At 40.5% G+C, this 21,378-nt stretch overlaps 2 protein-coding genes across 2 annotated transcripts; both read left to right on the top strand.

The window, feature by feature from the left end:
* Nucleotides 1-280: 280 nt before the first annotated feature.
* mri1 (methylthioribose-1-phosphate isomerase 1) lies at nt 281-16,622 on the top strand. The gene is made up of 6 exons (XM_042484661.2): nt 281-1,010; nt 1,922-2,145; nt 6,046-6,215; nt 6,306-6,482; nt 6,571-6,795; nt 10,922-16,622. The coding sequence occupies exons 1-6, from the start codon at nt 879-881 to the stop codon at nt 11,053-11,055; spliced, it is 1,062 nt and encodes a 353-aa protein (XP_042340595.1). The 5' UTR covers nt 281-878; the 3' UTR covers nt 11,056-16,622.
* A 1,188-nt stretch (nt 16,623-17,810) lies between these two features.
* On the top strand, nt 17,811-21,243 carry c3h19orf53 (chromosome 3 C19orf53 homolog). Its single transcript, XM_088075740.1, has 3 exons — nt 17,811-17,966; nt 20,221-20,276; nt 20,596-21,243. Exons 1-3 carry the CDS (start codon nt 17,876-17,878, stop codon nt 20,740-20,742), a joined length of 294 nt encoding a protein of 97 aa, XP_087931866.1. The 5' UTR covers nt 17,811-17,875; the 3' UTR covers nt 20,743-21,243.
* Nucleotides 21,244-21,378: the final 135 nt, after the last annotated feature.

Here is a 21,378-nt window from a genome sequence, read left to right as displayed (position 1 = left end):
ATGATTTTTGGGAGGTGGGCAGGGGGCACCAGGAATGCCGAATGTGCAAGGCCCGGCACTGTTTGTCACCATCAAATATGCAGGCCTACTTTGTGACAAAGGGATGGGTTTTCACTTCAGTACTTTTCCTCATTGAGGGTTTCAAATCTATTTCAAAGGAAAAAATATTGGCCGGCTTTGTAATAGTTAATAAGCCAACTATTTATTACAGAAGTATGGGAGGAAGTAAAGCCACCAAAACAGAGGGGCTGAAACCATAAAATCTGAGACAAAAATAGTCCTTGTTCAGACAATGCTCGCTGTTGTTGGGGAGAAGCTTGGGGCTTTGGTGTTATGCTAATAACGTGTTTGAATGTGAAATTTCCCCTGACAAAGGGGGAAAAGATGAGAGGGGGATGGTGCGCAGGAACAGAAAAGAGGAGTCTTGGAAAAAATTGGACAACCCGCGAGACTTTGGTGGGCGTGGACACAGAGGCGAGGGCTTCCTGCTCGGCTGAACACGTGGTTCCGTGTCTGCTTGTCTGTCAGTGTGTGAAGGTTTCCAGCCCTGCTCTTACTCCTCTCCCCGTCTGTCCTCCCGTGCAGCTCAGCAGATCTTCTCCTCACTTTACACCGTCCCTCCTTCACCTCCTCCTCCTCCTCCTGCTGCACTTCTCCTCTTTGCGACGGCTCCCGGGACTGCCGACAGCCAGGCCGCGGTCACTTCAACGTGTCTCCGCTCAGAGAGAGTGTGTGTGAAAGTGTGAGTGTGAGTGTGAGTGTGTGTGTGTGAGTGTGTGTGTGAGACAGAGAGTGTGTGTGAGTGCGTGTGCGCGCACCCGCCCGCAACCGGTCCATCCGTAAGATTTCTCCTCACAATCCCGCCTCGTTGTTCGGTCATGACGCTGGAAGCGATCCGCTACCGGGCCGGGTCTCTGCAGATCCTCAACCAGCTGCTGCTGCCACACCAGACCGCTTACGATGAGATCCGTTCCGTGCAGGACGCTTACGAGGCCATCAAGTCCATGAAGGTACGGAGGGGCTCCTTTCTTTCTCTCTCCACCCCTCCTTACTCTGCTACTTCCCTGCATGCCCGCTGCTTGTGCATTTATTCCCGTCGTGCATGTTTTTGTCTTTTTGCTCGGGTCTTTTGTGCTCCCACCGCTGCACGCATGTGTTGCCATATGCTCGGCGCCGTGCTCCCGCTGTCGGCCTGTATTTTTGTTTTGGATGCACCTGCAGCACCCGCCATCCCTCCCCCCTTATTAACGACCACCCTTTATATATAGTTTTTACATTATCATGTGCAAGCGCGACTAACTAGGCATCTGCACCCACCCATGAAATATGCACCCCCTCCTCCTCTTTCTTTGGGAGAGATTATTGATGAATTATTAATGACCTTTGCCAGGGTTTTTGTTCGCGTTTGGGTCTCGCGCTGCACTCAGTGACACCTCCTGCTCATTTCTGCCTCCATACCTGAAGCCCTGACATGCAGAGGTGTTCACATAGTTTGCATGTTGATCAAGTTTTGTAACAGCTGGGGACATTTACAGATGTTGGCTTGTAAGGCTGAGCAGATATTCACTCTTTTGTCTTCCCAGTTACACACACACACACACACACACACAGAGCAGCTTCATGTTTGATCCTCAGTGTGTGTGTGTCAGAGTGAAGGAATGTACCATAAGCAGAGGGTGATGTCATGATGATAATGGAGTCTAATGGTAGAGGGACAAAAGACAGATATATATCTGATGATATCATTTCAGTCAACGCTGCTGTGACAACTTTTGGCTCACTGGTCGCACATTTACAATGTTGTGGTGGAAACCGATTAATAATCCTTATGAAGACTGGGAGACAGCTGTTAGAAGTTGGCATAGGAACCAAAGATGAGGGCCACCATGTGATGCTGATTTTCCTCCTCTTCCTCCTCCAGGTGCGGGGTGCCCCGGCCATCGCCATCGTGGGCTGCCTCAGCCTGGCGGTAGAGTTGCGGGCAGGTGCCGGCGGTGATGACCCTGTGACCTTCATCAGGGAGTCTCTGTGTCACCTGACTTCAGCTAGGCCCACCGCCGTCAACATGGGCCGGGCCGCCCGCGAGCTGATGGAGTTTGCTGAGAACGAGAGCATGGAGAAGAACTCGGAGCAGCTCAGAGAAAGGTGAGCCTGTTAGAGGCAGGTACAGGCCTCCGATTACCCATCATACAGCCACATATGTTCATTGTTTGTCAGTTGTTTTATGGTCTTTTGATTCGCTAAAATGCTGATTAAAGGATGGGTTTACTTCGTTTTTTCAACTCCGTTTTAAAACAGCACTCACAGACCGCTTTCTCATGGGATTTTAAAGTAGCCCTTTTACAAAGAGATCACGCTATAGGGCCGCAACTAAGTCTTTTCTTTATTCCTCCTCTGAACCAAACGAGGGCAGCATCATTTTGCAGACAGCATGCCGGTGTTGCGGAAACAATCAAGGCGTGACATTTAACACAGCAGCTTCTGCCTCTGTTGTGACATATAACTAGGGTATACAGTTAAATGAAAGTTCACTCACACAAGCAATGGCTCTTGCTCATTCCCTTGCTTCCCAGCTGATAAAAAGACGAGGTATCGCTTGATAAAACACATAAAGTAACTTAACGTACATTTGTGCATGAACACAGCTAAGTAACCTAGCTAGCTAGCTACCTGGTATAGGTGACGTGCATCATGTGAAATTATGTTTTTCACTGAGCAGTTTCACACAAAAATAAATGGTGCAATGAAAAGATTGTTAATATCTTGACTTGTAAAATTATGTTTTAATTTGACATATCTAATTTGTAATTCATGGCACAGTTCAAAAGGGATTAAAAAAAAAACCTATTCAGAGCCAAATACATGATTTGTTTTTATCCACCATACTTCTCCATTTGTCTTCATCCTGCTAATCGACTGTGAACAAAATCTTGAAAGTAATCTGGACTTTTGCTTTGCTCGCCTGTGTGCACAGCAGTCTAATTTAGCTTTTAATAATAACTTAGTTAAAGGTGCCCTGTGGAGTTATTGATCACGAAAGTGGGTCCTTGTTTTCATTTTTCTTGAGCATAATGATCCCCCTACAAGCGGGTGACGGGATACACAATCCTCCAAATGATCTCACACTATTCCTCTGATGTCCTGATGGCAGTTGAGCATGGAAAATGAAGACTGTTAGCAAGTAAACAAGGATGTAAACAATGCTGGCTTCAAACAAATAAAAAACGGCTTTGCAAGTGTTTTATGAGGAAGATCACACATTTGTGCTGGAAAAACATTAGTATAGCCTCAAGCATACCTACAGTGAGTTTAAGTGAATGTAAACGGAAAGAGAAGTCCACAGGACACCTTTTAAGATGATACTCCTTCAGCAAACAGTGAGCATATGGATCTCCTGCTCCGTCATATCAGTGAAATCTAAACTGTTAGGAGAAATGATCTAAATGATCTGCTGTAGTCCCTCCTCGTTCAACACCAGCTGCAGGTGTCTTTTTTTAAAAAAGCAGTAAAAGTTATCAGATCACATAAAAGGTCAAAATTGTGATACCATACATGTCATTACAAATACATTTAAAGTGTGATACAGAGTTGCTGTAGTGGTGTTATTTTTACAGTATTAATTCACACAACAGGACTGTAGTTTAGAGCTGCAGGAAATGTGGTTATGAGAGATGCAAGTGTTGATGGAAAAATAGCATCCAGGTGCATAGAGGCTGTCATGTTGGGGACAATACACCAAATTTTGGGTAGAGATGTGCTGATCCAGTAGGTTGGATCAATATTGGCTTGAATAATGACCTTGTTAAGAAGGTCAGCTATCGATCAGATGTTTGCAATCATCATTTGATACAGTTTCTGTGCCAATGTCATTTTAAAAGTCAGACTTTCTGCTAGTTACAGTCGTTCAGCAGGCAATAACAATCCCCAACATGCTTATTTTAGATTACACAATAATTCACATACGTTCAATGCAGAGAGGTATACAGATTTTGAATTTGAGAAAAGGAAAACACCGGTGTTGGAGCAGGAATCAGTATCGGTAAGATTCTTTGAGTTGAGGGATCAGGATCTGTATCCCAAATAAAAAGTTAGATTGATGCTTTTTTTGTTTAGGATAATTAAAATTACTCTGAACTCCCTTTCCTCCTGTCATAAGCTGTCAACATGCTGCTGGGTAATGAATCTGTGTAGCTACAAATCACACTGGAGTGTATGGGTCATGTTAATTGTTCTGAGTTAGTTATGTTTCACTCTGGGCTGGCACAATATCAGATTTCCACTATATAATTATCTTGACCAAAATAGTTCACAATAACAATATTATCACAAGATATGTAAAATTCTGAAAAACAAAAATTAATCATTCAATTTCATTGCATGCTTTTTTTTATTATGCATTTTGTCTCTTTTTTGGCAAATATATTTCACTTAAAACACAAGTGTAGGGAGGTGGACAGTGTTTCAACACAATTACAATATATGTGTTGTGGTAGCTGATGGGTTTTTTGTTGTTGTTTTGTTTTTCTAAATCTTGTGTGTCACTTTTTTAACGTTCTCTGTCCCCTCTCTAAATTCGGACTTTTTTTCCTGGGTCCGCAGCGCCGTCAGAACTCTTTGAGTTATTTTTTCCCCCGGCAGCAGTTTGTGAAGTTTGAGTTGCGGGATGAATAACTGATCTGTCAATCCGGTAAACGCTGTTAAGGTCACAGCGATGTATGAGGGGAGCAGCTGCTGCAGACAGACTTTTAGACCCAGCACCAGTCAACAGTGTTTCAGTGTTGCTCTGCTGCTCAGTCTGTGCCCAGAGTATGCTCCGCTCTCGCAAGTGTTGCAATTAATAACCAAACAGAATATAAATTCCAATAATGCTCCACAATGATTGGTCCAGCTCCAACAATATAAAATCAGTACGTGGTGGCGGATGTTTAGATCGTAGTCGGTCACCACAAATAAATGAATGTGTGGGAAACGCTGGGAGAAAGAGTCTGTAACCAATACATTTTGTATTGGAAGAGCAATTACACTTAACAGATAAAGAAAAGGAGACCAGATGGTGTTGGGAGAAGGAGACAAAACTAAAACGGAAAGAAACGGAAATTATTTAGGAGATGCTGCATTATTTACACAATATTTTCCTATGGATATTATTTAAATTATATCTTTTTATTTTTTAAATATCACATATATTGTCAATACTGGTATATTGTGAAATTACAAGTTATACACTAGGCCCTTTACACTGCTGAGCGGAGGCCGCGATCAGCCGCCATTTAAAAGAGACGGTAAATGATTGTGTCATGTTATGCCATCGTTATTGTTTATTGATAGCTGCCGACATGTATTTTATATATCACATTAGAGGCAGGCATTGTTGTGGTAAACGTCACGACTCTTTTGCTTCTGCAGTGCCGGCATGCTGTTTTAAGTCACACATTGCAGTGGCTTGATGCTGCCGTTATTTGGTTCTTTGTAAAAACATTAAGACAGTGGAAAGAAAGGACATTGTAATGACCCTGTAGTGCAGTTTCTGTGCAAAAAGGGCTTATGAAACTATTATTAAATAATACAACAATAATAATACATTTTATTTATAGAGCACTTTTGAAGAAAGAAGACACAGTTTTCATAAATACAGGTAATAAAGCAGAGCATAGATGGTCCTAAAGGGTGATACTGGAGGATCAGTGGGGTAAATCACCTAGCATGGACACATGAGTTTTGAAACCTGTGAACTGTAGGCCGGTCACCAAAAATAATGTTGTGTACATTTAATGAAACATAAGAAAAGTGGCTGCAGTTATGTAACAAATTTATACTGTGAGTGTACGAAAGACGAGGACATGAGGAAAAACGGCTACAGTAAAAGAACTGGTAAAAGTGTAACGTTAAGAACAGATAATGGATCGCAGGAATAGAGAAACTGAAGTCGGGACACACAGAAACATGCAGGCACATTGTAACTGCAGAGTTGATGGACACATTAAGTCCTCAGTGGCAGACGGAGCCTCTTCTCAATTCCCACCTCTTGTTGCCCCCCTCCTGCAGTGTAATTGCCTGGATCGAAGACATGCTGGAGCGTGACGTCAATGACAACAGGAAGATCGGTAACTATGGCGCCCAGCACATCCTGTCTGGCGTTCCTAGGGACTCTGTGACCATCCTCACACACTGCAACACCGGCTCGCTGGCCACAGCTGGATACGGGACCGCGCTCGGTAAGATTGGAGCCGTGGGTGTGAATGAGAGAAGATTGTTAAAATATTTATGGCACTGTTAGTGTTATAATGACTCGTGTTTGTGTGTAGGCGTGGTGCGAAGCCTGCACGGGTTGGGCAGGCTGAAGCGTGTGTACTGCACAGAGACGAGGCCGTACAACCAGGGGTCCAGACTGACGGCGTATGAGGCGGTAGCAGAGGGAATCCCTGCTACGCTCATCACAGACAGCATGGCGGCCCTCACCATGAGAGAAATGGACATCACAGGTGTGTGTTTGCGTAGCGTCACGTCTATTTTTGCTTTATTCAAACTCTTTTCTCCACTCTAACTCCCATCCTGCTCTCGCTCTATTAGCTGTAGTGGTGGGTGCAGACAGGGTGGTCGCCAACGGTGACACAGCCAACAAGGTGGGCACATACCAGCTGGCCATTGCTGCAAAGCACCATGGGATTCCCTTCTATGTGGCTGCACCCAGCACGTCATGCGACTTGAGCCTGGAGAGCGGCAGGGACATCATCATCGAAGTGCGCCCCCCTGAGGAACTCACCAGTATAAACGGTGTTCCCATTGCTGCCCCGGGTAAGACATGTGGGATGTTGGTGGTTTTTGTATGCAGGGGAGTCGTCACAAATGTTTTAAAATGTGTAAAATGTCAAACTTGGAGCTCAGCAGAGGATTGAGAGCGATGGTTAAACAGTCAGGCTTTGGAGAGATGGATGAGCGTGGCCCAGTTCCAATGTCCGCCCTAAGCCCTAAGCACTGAACCCTCACAGACTTTAATTGACGTCACATGCAGTATAAGTACCAGAGTTAAAGAGGGTGCAAGGGCTCCGAATGCTGTATGAGGAAGGGAAGCAAACTTTGTTAGATCACGTTACCTGTACAAAGGCTTTGTTGTGGCCACTAAAATAATAGTAGGGTTCCCACAGTCATGGAAAAGTCACGGAATCAGGTAAAATCACTGATTTTTTTTGGAAAAATCACAGTATTATATTGTGTGTGATAAAAATTGTTACAGTAATCTTCAATGATTAACCCTCCACCTAATGTCACATAATAGCAAATTTATTTTCTGTAGCTGTAAATGTAACGTAGCTCTTATATGTGTCGATGTGTGATGTTTTGCTTACCATCACGTACAATTTTGCACTTCGTGTGTGCTGTCATTATGTTTGAATAGTATTTGATACGTCCGAAAAACCCCAGGCAAGTTGGGCCAAAAAAAAGTTTTTATGGATCCTTGAAAAGTAATGGAAAAGTTTTTAAATTTTGGCCATAAAGATGTGTGGGAACCTTGTAATGGGCTCCGATTTCACGAAGTTCTTGCTGCCGTCTGCTTGTAAACTTGTTCTTCAGAGCTCTGTCAAGAGTTTTGGGAGATTTTTGGATTTTCCCTGCCAACATTTCTATTGTTGGTTTGTTTTTGGGGGAATTTTTTGATGCCTTTATTTGGCAGTGACAGGAGAGAGATGACCTAAAATGAGGGGGCTCAGAAATGGGAAAAAAATATACAACAAAAGGTCCCAGGCCAGCATCAAACTACAGATGTTGCATTATTTATTAGCTCCTTAAACCCTGATACCAAGAATACGCAACTTACTTAAACTAACTAACTATTAACTTAAAGGGCCAGGGGCCAGGTCCATTTTCCCTGGATCCGAAGCCTCTTTTTCACTGCACAAAGAACCCTGCGCAATGGAAGATTATATAATGGGCATTCACACCCAATTCAAATGTATCTGCAGTAATCACAGGTAATTATGGCTTTTGGCATTGATGGAAACGCAGCTCACGGGTGTACAGGCTAATTTTAGCCCCTTTACCAGTGTGATGCAATGAAGCACCACCAGAAAATACCGTCTGTCTTTGCAAAAAAGAGCTCAGACGTTGATCCAAATAAGTCTGTGCTGAGTTTAAAGTTAGACTGAATAAATCAGAGATATACAAACAGATTAAACCACAGTAACATTTTCACTGACATCCATGTTACTTTCTTTTGTTTACTAACCTTTGTTCTGGCCTGTCCCTGACATCGATTGTAATGCACCAAAAAAAAAAAAAAAAATAGACACGGAAAGGCATACTCGTCTGCTGCAGAGCTGTGTTCACAGGTCTGTTCTTCTGGCAATAGTGAAGGACCACAGACAAACCATGTGAATGTGCTAATTGTGGTGAAGAAGGGCTATAACCTTAACCCTGCACCCTACATTGGCCACTAGAGGGAGTCAAATAACTGACGTATGTCATTAGGACTGACATTTTCATTTCTTAAGCAGTGTTAACCTTTCTTAATAATTATTTTCACATTTTACTTATTTTTCCCTCTATATTGTTTTGTTTGATCAAGTTTTCTATTTTACTTTTTTTCCTCAACCTTTTTGATTTGTACACCTCTCTGAATGTCTTGTATACGGTAGTGAGGTGACGTAGAGAAGATAACCTGAGTCCGAGCCTTCCAGATGCCTTTTGGTATTTGCAGACCCCTACCCTAACCCTCCACCCTAATCTGGCCCACAGGCCAAGTATCACTGCACCACCAGGGTGTCCCTGGCCATCCAAGAAAGTCTGCAGGACTGCAGACTCACAAAGTTTTTCTAGAAAGTGGTTTATAAAAAGCCCTCAAACGCTAAACAGATTCAGTGTGGCAGCCCAGAGTCCTCACAGACCTGTGCATCAAAGTCCATGAGCTCATAGGGGCGGACATTGGAAGTGTGTTTTAGGTGAGTTTATTAGCCCTGAATTGAGTCATTTGATCTCTAATTACGTTGCCAGAGCAGAGAGGTGCTCGGTGACATCACAGTAATTAAAGCACACATTTAATGAGCACACAGGCCCCCGGAGAGGAGGATGTGTGCTCGCACATTACATTATTCTTTCTTTAACTTTGCTTTCACACACTTCTGAGGTCCTTCTCATAAATGGCATTTTATATAGCTAATTATCTTTTATTACATGCCCATCATTTTTTTGTATTTGTCTCACAGTCGACAAATTCTATTAAATGATCAGCAATGAAGTCACTGCACTAACCAGTATTGCCTTTTGTAGCTGAAGCCTAATATTCCTCTGAGCCACAGAGCTCCACAGTTGTCCAAAAACGATTAAAATCACATTAATAAGACACATAGTTGCACTGTGGGACAAGTTCCTTCAGTAACATCAACAAAGGCGCTGTATGTTATTTAGTGTCAATCCCATATACACCTTTCTGCTGCTGTAAATAATCATTTGAGATCCAAATGGGCATTCATCATTGGCTGAAAATGTCCCCAACAAATGCAACATTTACATCTGAGTTTTTTAAATTAAATTATATATAAGTGACCTGTATTTAAAGATTCAGTCAAGAGAAATGAAGTCTGAAAGTAGTGAGTGAAAAGTTTTTCATCTGCATTTTTGGCTGCAGAGAGTCGGAGCATGCTGTGTTTTTTGTTGTTTTGTTTTTTTTCGTTGCATTTTCATGCAGTTAAATGTGCCGAGTCATGCTCAAGATGGACCAGAGTTCGGTCATAGCATGACTGACCGCCTCCAAGCGGGTGATGTCATATGGGCTTTGTCGTCATTCAGAAACATTTCACTGTGATGTTTCAATAGCCTCCGCTGCTATGAGCTGTAGATCTATGCCAAGCAAACTCAAAACAACAACATGAACATCCATGATGATACCTGCCTGCCAATAACTGTTGCACAGTGTAATAGTGACGCAGCTTCAAGCAGACAGCACTGTTGTTCGAGATGCAGGGAAGATAGGAGCTAAAAAAAACAGGTAATGGTTAAAATAGTGAATGCAAAGTAACTGTTACTTTAAGCCAAGAATTTAAAATACTTAAAAAAAACAACTGATATAGTTTCAAGTAATGAATTAACGAGGGATGCACACTAATATTAACACGCTATCGGTATCAGCAGATATTCGCTTTTAAAATGAAATATCAAAATCAGCCAGTATGGTGATTTCTGACAATATCACAAACATTTTTTTTATTGACAAAGTAAACATACAAAACATTAACCCTAAATCGAAGTATTTTTCATATTTTGCCCAATGAACAAATATTGCGTACATTGAAAAGCATCAATCTGCTGGTGGGCCATCATAATATGGTGTAAATTCTGCCTTAGTATCGGTTATCCAACAAATGAGTTGTTATATATAGGCATGTCAGTTATTGGTAAAAAATCCAATAAGTGCATCCCTAGAATTAGCAACTTAAATAATGAGCTAAAAGTAACAGTTAAGTAGTTGAAATCTTTGGATTAAAAAACTATCGGTGAAATATCTTAAAGTAATGGGTGAGAGGTTTTAACTAGATATCAAATAGTATTTATAAATGGTAGTGAAAAACAAGGAAAAAATCCAAGGCACTCTCTTCAGACAATTAAAATGCCTTTAATATCACGGCATGGTGATATTACATTACCATGCCATGATATTAAAGGCATTTTAATTATTTGAAGAGAATGCCTTGGAGTTTTTCTTGTTTTTCTCTACAAATTTTTGAATCCCATCCCAAAGAGCACCTCAAACACGCTCTTTTCTGCAGTTTTTGAGTATTTTTTAAATGGTTGAAATAAATGGCGGTGTTGATGAAGGGGAACTCGAGCTCGTCTGTCAGCCTGTGAGGGTACGACAGACAAAAAAGTTTAGGAGCACCTGATCTTGTTTTTTTGTACTACGTCACTCATTCCTTGCTGTTTGCTGCAGGTATCGAGGTGTGGAACCCGGCGTTCGACGTGACCCCTCACCAGCTCATCACAGGAGGCATCATCACAGAGCTGGGAGTCTTCCTCCCCTCTGAGCTCCAGGCGGCGCTCACCGGCCGCCTCACCGCCCTCTAGAGCCACTCAGCCCTGCCTGCTGGTCCGTGTGCACCACTGCACCTTAACGTCACACACTCAAAGACACTCTCATTCCATCACAGAACACACACACACACACACACACACACACACACACACACACACACACACACACACACACACACACACACACACACTGTCATAGTTGTGGTTTGATTTTGTTTTGGTCAGCGCACAGTCACTGTTACATGTCAGTGGTGCACACACAAGAAAAAAAATGTTCTTTAGTCTCCTTCTCACCCACACCCACACCCACACCCACACACACACACACACACACACACACACAGACTCACACATTTTCACTGCAGGGAGTCGAGCAGACACACACGTGCAGTCTCCCCTTTTTTTTTTGGTCCCTCTTTGTTTTCTGTGGTCTAACCATTTCACCGTTTACAAAGTTTTCCATTCCATCTTTCATTGTCTCTTGCTGCCCCTTTCTCGTTTTAAACAGCTTTCTTCGAGAACTGATAGCGCTCAGCTGGCCTCAATCGCATCAATTCTATTTGGCAAAAACAATTATGAGGTAATTTTCAGGCCTTCTTCAACTACAAACAAAAGAAACTTCCAAAATGTGCAACAGGCATACTTTTTTAAAATATCAAAGTAGTGTTTTTTTTAATCAGCCATGGTTTCTAAAATGCTGCTACCCACTTGTAAATATACATAATCTTGCTGGTAGTGTGTACATATGTAGAAAACTAACCCCTGCTAGTAAAAGGTACTGCTATTGTAACCAAATATGTGGTTATTTGAAATTAAATCTGACATAAAAAATGTTATATTAACATTTAATTTCTTTTGTTCTGCATAGAAACCTTTTGTAGTGGAATAATTCAAATTTGTAGCTCATAAATTTTCACAAAAAGGTTTTTAGGGATATGAAAAATCGTGTTTCACTCTCACTTTTTACCATGTGCGGCAAAATTTGGAATCTAGTGATTGTTCCTCATTAGTCAGCTGAGGCCTATGACAAAACATGGCTGTGTTTATACCTCACTCCTTGTTTGTATCTTCTTATTCGCAGTCATATTGTATCATACCACACTTGTACTCTCATAATGTACTTATATATATGTAACCATACTTATTTCAGCACCATACAAATACTCACCATACTGCACAGGACGCTCTGTAAGAATGAATATTCTAAAAAAAAAAAAAAGAAAGGGGGAAATTGTGTCATTTTTGCCATAGCAGCTTTTGCTGTGATCTCGGAGGTGTGTTACGCTGTTGTATTTCTGTAATACAGGCATCACCATTAAAGGAATAGTTCACCCCAAAATAAAGGTTTGGTCATCTGCTCACTTGCATGTCAGTCAAGACTTAACTAATAATTGTGCAACTACAAAATACCTTTGTAGCTTTTTCTTGTTCATATAAGTCAGGCTTAGTTCATTTTAGAGTCTAGTGAATTTTTGAAAAAAATAACAAAAGTGATAAATTAATATCTTGATATTTTCTAAAGCACTCTGCTTGCTACTGAAGGTTTTAACAAAATCAACATCAGAATAATACAAGAAAAGACAAATATTGGATTTTAAAGCTGCACAAATCAATATTTTTATATTAACACTGGAAAAAAAGAAAACTATACTTAATGTGAGAAGTGTTGCTCACAGTGATCAGCAGAGAATTATCACTCAACATGTCAGCGCCACTGAGTGTTGTAGTTTCTTTTAGCTCATTGTTTCTGTTTTACAACTTCACTGTTTTTATTTACCCTCATCAAACTATTTTCTTTTAGTCTCACAGAAAGCTGTTTTTTAGTCAAAGCTCTCGTAAACCCCCCTCTCTACTACCTGCTCACCACCAAACAGACACAGTAAGCTACCTACAAGTTTATATTCCCCTCAGGAGATGGTAGAAACCAAGCGAGGGCTGAACTGAGTAAATATTGAGCTTACGTTTCTCTAATGGTCAGATAATTATGTTGTCCACAGGATGCGTAAATAAGCAAACGTTTGCTAACATGACTTAATTTAAAGTGCTGATAAAGCAAAAATAAATATGTGTAATGAGTCTGTCACACCACAAAATAATGTGTTAACCACCCGGCCAAATCGAATTATTAAAAAAAAAAAATTCAAAAGCATAAAAAAAAAAACAAAACTGATTTTTGCTCTGGGATGCTGGGGGAGCTCAGACTATATTACAGTTACTACTAACGTTCATGTAGCATTGTATTATATAATATTTGTTCTTCCATTTACACCCCGTGTGTGAGCCTGTTTAGCTCTTTCAGTCTAATAAATATATGAATAAAAAAGTCAATAAATGATAGAAACACAAGCAGAATATCCGTCACTATCATTGCTTTAAGTTGTTTTAGCCCGGATCGGCTGCCCGGCTTGCTGACAGCTACCGCTCACTTCTTTGGGTGTGTGCGTTGTGCCAGTGTTAGCTGCTGTTAGCTGCTGAACGAGACTGTAGCTGCGCGACGGCTTGCTTGGAGGACGTGTGTGTGTGCTTTGTGCCACTGAGTGAGCTCCTAATGAGAGTCTGTGGCTTTACAGCGGCTCATTCTTCACTTTTATAGAGTCAGAGAGAGATTATGTTCAGGATGGCTCAAGTGTGGACATAAAGGTGGTGAAAAACTGTCTAACTCAACAATGCAGTACAATACAGTACTCAACAAGTATTTTCTGACATTTATTATGTGTTTAGAAAGAAATCCCTAATTTTCCTTTACTTGACTTTAACAAGGTGATAATATGTCAATGTTGTGTCTACACCGTTACTGCGCTGCCCTCAAGTGGCCAAAAAAAGCAATTAATAGAGATTTAAAGAGCCACGGTTTTGACATGCAGGTATTTTGAAAGAGTTTGTAGGGAAACAAAGGCAAATTTGACTTTATAGATTTGTAAAACAAAGACGGTTTTAATTTCAGTCACTCAGAAGGTTTAACAGTGCGTCCAAACATGCTTGATGTGAGGATGAGCTGTGGATGACTTCATGTTTTTATTTCAAGGTGAACTATTCCTTAAATATTAGGGGGGTCTTATCTGCACTGCGGTATCTGTGCGCAGAAAGCGGTGCGACACGTAGCGTGATACCACCAATAATCAGAATGTAATATTCACCTCAGATGAACTGGCATTTGTCAGGACAGATTTCAGACGGTCACTTCTTGCCTTTGTGCTCTGTTCAGAATGTGTTTGGACTGTTTGGATCAATCGCTCCTCAGAACTGAAATGCTGTTTCATTACCAGACTGACTTCCACCAGACGTCTCCATGAGATCAGGGCCAGGGACAGTTAAAGACAGGTGGACATTTAGGACCGCCACGTTTCCTACATAGCTTCTGTTACTTGCCCTGTAAGCTATGAGTTTATTTCTTCTTGATCCAGAAGATGGCAAATTTTTTTGCAGAACAGAAAAAGAAACAGTAACTATTTAGACAACTGGAGCTGTTACGATGAATCGATTTGTTGTTAGCTATTAAATTAATCACCAACTAATTTGAAGAGCGTTTATTGATTTGAGTAATTTTTTAGAAGGGGGAAGGTAATTCTCTGATTCCAGCTTCTTGAATGAAAATTACTATTATTTCTTTCTACTCCTCTAAGACAGCAAATTGAACATCTTTTACACATTTGAGGAAATCATCTCAGGGCAATTGGAAACACCGATCGACATTTTTCACCATTTTCTGACATTTTATTGACAAACAACTTATTAATTAATCAAGAAAATAACTGTTTATTGCAGCCCCACTGATAAGATGATTATTTGAGTGAGTTTTTAAGCAAAAATGCCAAACACTCAGTGGTTTCAGCTTCCCAAAGGTGAATATTTGCAATCTCTGTTTTATATCAATCATTGACTGCAGCCCTTACCTTCACCATGCGCCCTTATTGACTCTCGAATTTAAAAACAACATTGCAGCAACCAGTTTTAAAACCTGACAGTGACGTAATATTTACCCATAACCAGTAGACTGTTATTGATTGTGTAAAAGGTGTCTAACTGAGCCCATCTGGCTCGTGATCCCTAAGAGGGTCCATGGAAAAATCCCAGATAACTCGATCTGTTTGGGACACACCTACACGCTGCACTGAATGTCTCAGAGCCAGACTCACCACGCTGCTCACTGCCTTACTGGTGCAGCACCAATACATGGCATCATGACCGGAGAGACAGCACCCCCCTCAGTCCTTCCTGCACCCTTTATGTCATGTAGGCAGACCGCCGTCTCGGCGAGCCCTCAGATAATTGCAGAGGAGCTATTTGAGACAGAGGTCTGCCCACATTATATGTTAGTTTACCTTCTTTACACCCCGTTTGATCTCTCACACTGCCCTTGGGGACTTTTTCATTCACTTCATTCACAGGTGACAAATACAGAATCTTATCTACTTTAAGGGACCAAGGAGAGGTCCAGAAAACACCCTAAAAAAAGCTTAATATCAGTTACAGTAATTGCAGAATCCATGGTGTCATTGTCCATATCTCGCTGTAATATAAGCTCACTTCTTCCTTCACTTTCATCCCCTTCCTCCTCGTTTGACCTCTGTCCACCCACCAAACCTCAACTCACAAAGATGCTGTTAGGTCACACACACGACGAGCGCAAAAGACACTTTTTCTCTTTCGTTTGTTTTGTACAGTTTAAGACATCACGTGTTTGGAGGCAAATTTAGACAGACATATGTAGCAACTTTGTGGCCGTAAGACCCGCCGCATATTATTTCTTTCTGAATCTTTAAGAGGTACGAGACTTTGTTTTGTTTGTCTGTACGTCATGATTATAACTGTTTGGCTGTGGTTTGTTGTTTTATTTCATGACATTGTGATTCCTAGTGACTAGGCCATTAGTACACCACACTGAGGAGGCCTCCTCAACCATACACACTACCTCTCCGTCTGCCTACACGGACTCAAACACTGAAATGCATGAACACATGCACTTGACGTGCCAGGCTGCAGCAAAGCAGATTGTAGGGAAAAAAAAAAATCTGGACTAAACTTCTCCACATCTCACTAATGTTTGTACCATGAACCCAAAGTGACAAGTAATTTGTGGCGGTGCTTTTAGTTTGCCAAAGTAGCCTAGATCCAGGCTAGTGTGTTATGTTGGGTTGCAGCTGAATTGTTTCTGCATTGTGCTTTGTTTTTTTTTTACACCTTGCTTTTTGAAGCAGCAGCAATATGTGTTTCAAAAGATGTTCCACCAACCTCCCCCAGAGATGCCCACCACACACCGAATAATCAGGTGCCAAAATTCAGCGCTGCTTGCCACGTATTTTCCACATTGATTTAATTAATCGGAGCAGGTGTTTGTGTATTATTCTCAATGATTATTATGGCCTGCAGTTACCATGGAAGGAGTGTTGTTCAGATGGCCTCTTTAAGTGCAAGTATGTTATTGTCGTTATTGATAATCACTCGATCTGGGTTTATTTTGTAACATGTGGAAATGGTTCAAAACTGGATTTTTTTAATATATATGTATATGAATATAATGCTGTAAAGTGCAGTCATGAATTAAGAGATTTCTCTTTCACATCAATACAATAAAAAGAATAAAACCACAGTGAAATGGATGGGTTGTTTTTGTGGTTTGTCTCAGACTCTTAAATTAGCCTCTCACAGGCTCTTATTATAGTTTTGTATTTTTCATAATTTTTTATTTTATTTGTTATTTTTGTTTTCAATTCAGTTTAGTTTCATTTATTCTTCCAGAGTGGTTTCACTTGTTTCCGTTTTTTTTTATTTTTAAAAATGATTTAGTTTTGGTTAATTTAAGTATTAGTTTCATTAGTTTTATTTTTTTTAACTATAACTACTATAACTTTACTGAAAATGTTCGTGCTGTAAAATACAGCCTTTTGCATTCACATAACGCACAGCATAACAAAATTGCTGAGCAACAAAAAAAAAGAAGAAAAGCTTCGCTGGCGTTTAAAACTGTATGAGCTCAGAAACGGCGTGGTCCACAAAAATTAGTCATTCACTTTATCATCTGATGATTTTAAATCCTTAAATGTATTTTTAGTTTTTAGTTTATTTAAATTTGTTGCTAAGGGCAAGATTTAAGAAGTTCAGAATAGGTATTACAATACAAACACAATTCTCATGTTGACATCCTAGTCATCAAAGAACATGCAGCAATGCCTCCTTATACTTGGTGTGTTGACAAATTTGGCAGAATTGACAAAGACTAAAACTAAAAACATTTCCTCAATATTTTTATTTTGTTTTCATTAGTTTTGTAAGAACAGAAAATATTGTTCCAGTTTTGTTTTTTATCTAAAGTAATTTTTAAATGTTTTATTTCAGTTAACACTTTAACACAATTCTGTTTAAATTTTGTGAAAAAAATGTTGGAACATCTTAATTTTTTGAAGTAATTAACTTAAAATGTGTGTTTATGAATATGGTAATAAATAACACTTTGGAATTTGTTGAAGATAATGTGGAAAACTTAGTTGGAACAAATGAACTTGTATGGGTTATAACCTTAAAAACACGTGTTTATAATTAACGTTTTAAGTTGATAACTAGCAAAAATTAAATTGGCCCAAACTTTTTTTCCCACATTTAAAAGGAATTTTAAAGTGTCATAAACTTAATTACCTATGTTGTCGTCACTCATTTTTACACGATTTTAAAGGAATTTAAAAGTGTTCACTTTTTTTCCACTCCTTGTTTTAGTTTTGAGTGTAGTTTAACTTAATCATAATAATCTTTGTCACAGAGCTCCCTGTAGGTGGCGGTAATGTAACTGAGATGGATGAAAACCACGATATGAAACACCGAAGAAGAAGTGCTCCTTGTGTACTTCCGGTTAGCAAAAATGGCTCAAGGCTCAAAGAAGTTTAAAGCTCAGCGGCCAGGAGCCTCCAAAAAACACCAACAAAACAAACAGAAAGGACCAAAGAAAGGAGGTAGGAATTTAAAAAACACTAATCTCACCTGTTATCTAATGAGCTGCTGAAAAACGGCGTGGAAATGTTTCATTTTTAGTCAAACAGCATCAACATGTGACCAGTGGAAACAGCTCAAGACGCAGCATACTACCAAAAGTATTCGCTCACCCATTCAAATGATCAGAATCAGGTGTCCTAATCACTTGGCCTGGCCACAGGTGTATAAAATCAAGCACTCAGGCATGCAGACTGTGAAACAAGACATTTGTGAAAGAATGGGCCGCTCTCAGGAGCTCAGTGAATCCCAGCGTGGAGCCGTCATATGATGCCACCTGTGCAACAAATCCAGTCGTGAAATTTCCTCGCTCCTAAATATTCCACAGTCAACTGTCAGCTCTATTATAACAAAATGGAAGCGTTTGGGAACAACAGCAACTCAGCCACGAAGTGGTAGGCCACGTAAAGTGACGGAGAGGGGTCAGCGGCTGCTGAAGCGCATAGTGCAAAGAGGTCGCCGACTTTCTGCACAGTCAGTTGCTACAGAGCTACAAACTTCATGTGACCTTCAGATTAGCCCAAGTACAGTACGCAGAGAGCTTCATGGAGTGGGTTTCCATGGCCGAGCAGCTGCAGCCAAGCCACACATCACCAAGTGCAATGCAAAGCGTCGGATGCAATGGTGTAAAGCACGCCGCCACTGGCCTCTAGAGCAGTGGAGACGCGTCTCTGGAGTGATGAATCACGCTTTTCCATCTGGCAATCTGATGGACGAGTCTGGGTTTGGAGGTTGCCAGGAGAAAGGTATATTTCAGACTGCATTGTGCCGACTGTGAAATTTGGTGGAGGAAGAATTATGGTGTGGGGTTGTTTTTCAGGAGCTGGGCTTGGCCCCTTAGTTCCAGTGAAAGGAACTTTGAATGCTTCAGGATACCAAAACATTTTGGACAATTCCATGCTCCCAACCTTGTGGGAACAGTTTGGAGCGGGCCCCTTCCTCTTTCAACATGACTGTGAACCAGTGCACAAAGCAAGGTCCATAAAGACATGGATGACAGAGTCTGGTGTGGATGAACTTGACTGGCCTGCACAGAGTCCTGACCTGAACCCGATAGAACACCTTTGGGATGAATTAGAGCGGAGACTGAGAGCCAGGCCTTCTCGACCAACATCGGTGTGTGACCTCACCAATGCGCTTTTGGAAGAATGGTCAAAAATTCCTATAAACACTCTCCTCAACCTTGTGGACAGTCTTCCCAGAAGAGTTGAAGCTGTAATAGCTGCAAAAGGTGGACCGACATCATATTGAACTCTATGGGTTAGGAATGGGATGGCACTTCAGTTCATAGTATGAGTAAAGGCAGGCGAGCGAATACTTTTGGTAATATAGTATATATATATATATGCTGCCTCCTTCAAAATACTGGTTTTATCTGTAACGCAGGAACTTGAGGTTTTATATTATTAACGTGAGCTCAACTCCTATGTAAACTTCTATATCTGCTTTAAATTCAGATATGGTAGTAATTTTGAATACTTTTTCTCTGTATTGTTTTGTTTGCTCTAATATGTATAATAGTTTTTAATGATAAATGTTACCTTATTTATAATATGACTCACTATGTTTACTGTAACAATGTTACACTGAAGGACTTAAAGCGTTTAATATATGTAACTTTCACACTCTTTAATCAAAAAAGAATGATATTTACCCCAAATGTAATTAAAAACCAATACATAAAATTCAGCTTTTTTAGCAAAGTATCCTAGTGTTATTATTTTATATATATTTAATTTGTATTTTTATTTTTATTGTATCAGGAGTAAAACATTAGTTAAGATTAAAATCTTTTCAAAAGTGTTCTGGCCAAGACAGACAGTAGCACAGATATCATAGTTGCAGACAGTAAAATAAACATAACAGTTATACTGAAAACAAACAAAAAACACTGAAAGTATACTGAAAGTATAAAATATTAGAAAAAGTTCTTCAGTTATTTGGCAGATGTGCCTGCTTCCAAGTCATTAAGTAACGGGTAAATTTGCTTCACTCACCAGCCAAAAAGAAAAAAACATTGATCGAATGAGTGGCTGGTAAAATTGGTAAAAACCACTGAATGAGTCGGTTGTGTATTCTGGTAAAGGGCATCCTGTTATTCAGTATTTATCTGCAAAATGTCAGATTCTTCAAAGTGTGTATTTATTATTTAATTTAATAAACTGTTGTTAGTAGCATTTTGATTTTTGACAGTGATATTTTTGTTCTTTTGTAAAGGGAGGATCATTGCACCCAAGAAGACTCAAGTGGTTCAGCAGCAGAAGCTGAAGAAGGTGATGACGACTTTCTCTCAGCTCTTTCAATTTCTTCAGTCTGATACATATATATTACATCTGTAATCTTGCATATTCACATGTATACATACAGCTTCTGCATATTGTCAGCTATCTCTGTAGATATCATTTGGTGGAGAAAATCAACATTGTCCCTTCTTAATCAGTTTTGGGTGCTTAGAGGGATGGGGAGTGTTTTTTGGTTCTTGTAAAAATCTCAATAAACATTTAAAAAAATCTAATAGAAGAATGTAACAGTGACTAAATATATCAGTGAGCTATGCAAATTAAACACGACCTGCTTTGCTGCTCCCTGAAGGGTCTAGAGGTTGCCATCAGGAACAAGATCGAGCATGAGGTGACCCAGAAGGCGAGCGCCTCCCTCCACAAGCCTCTGGCGGTGGTGAAAGGGGCTGAAGGTAAAGGCAACCCAGGAGCCGCCCGTCCAGGAACCAGCTCCAAATAAGACGTGATACGCAGACCTGAGGCTGAGCGTGCTCGACTTAAAGACTTATGGGGTCAGTGAACTTCATTGATCCTATGACTCAGATCTAAGTTACACGCCAGCTGTCCTGTTGCTTTTGATTCCTGAATGTTGCAGCTGACGTCAGGCATAAAGAAATAGTCAGAGTCGTTGTACAGATGCCTATTATGAGTTTTTTTCTGTTTACAAAGAAGTGTGTGAAATAAGAGAAGAGACATTGTGGACATGATATGCGTCTCTCACCGAGCTATGGGAAACACTTAAACCTCCACTAGGGGGCACAATAGGATTTTATTGAGCCTCGTGGAGTTTCTGACTGTTTGCTTGTTTTTTGCTGTAAAAGTCTCGATCAGAGAGACCAGTGCCCCCACAGGCAGCCTCGCCGCTGACTGGAACTACATTAACAGCAGTGCAGTAGGGTGGCACCAGGTCCATATAATTTCTGAAGTACACATTTATTAATAAAAGGCTTTAAAAGTGTTACATTCAGATTTGATGGGTCTTAAATTATTTTTAATCACGTCACTGCAAAAATTTCTGTTTTTTTTTTTTTTTTATCAGGGCCTGTTATCTATGGAGAGAGCTGCTACACATTTTAACACAAGAGTTTTTAAAGTG

This window comes from Plectropomus leopardus, chromosome 3 (genome assembly GCF_026936395.1).
Source record: "Plectropomus leopardus strain MGB_pleo_1.0 chromosome 3, ASM2693639v1, whole genome shotgun sequence".
In the NCBI taxonomy this organism is placed as follows: domain Eukaryota; kingdom Metazoa; phylum Chordata; class Actinopteri; order Perciformes; family Serranidae; genus Plectropomus; species Plectropomus leopardus.
Note: the sequence above shows the minus strand (reverse complement) of the source record. Positions and strands in the feature narration are given on the sequence as shown.

Bases quoted from the DNA above. Each gene is read 5' to 3' on its own strand.
- mri1 (XM_042484661.2), top strand. From the start codon at position 879: ATGACGCTGGAAGCGATCCGCTACCGGGCCGGGTCTCTGCAGATCCTC. The intron at 2,146-6,045 runs GTGAGCCTGTTA...CCCCTCCTGCAG, and splicing joins TCGGAGCAGCTCAGAGAAAG to TGTAATTGCCTGGATCGAAG. The intron at 6,216-6,305 runs GTAAGATTGGAG...GTTTGTGTGTAG, and splicing joins TGGATACGGGACCGCGCTCG to GCGTGGTGCGAAGCCTGCAC.
- c3h19orf53 (XM_088075740.1), top strand. From the start codon at position 17,876: ATGGCTCAAGGCTCAAAGAAGTTTAAAGCTCAGCGGCCAGGAGCCTCC. The intron at 17,967-20,220 runs GTAGGAATTTAA...TCTTTTGTAAAG, and splicing joins GAAAGGACCAAAGAAAGGAG to GGAGGATCATTGCACCCAAG. The intron at 20,277-20,595 runs GTGATGACGACT...TGCTCCCTGAAG, and splicing joins AGCAGCAGAAGCTGAAGAAG to GGTCTAGAGGTTGCCATCAG.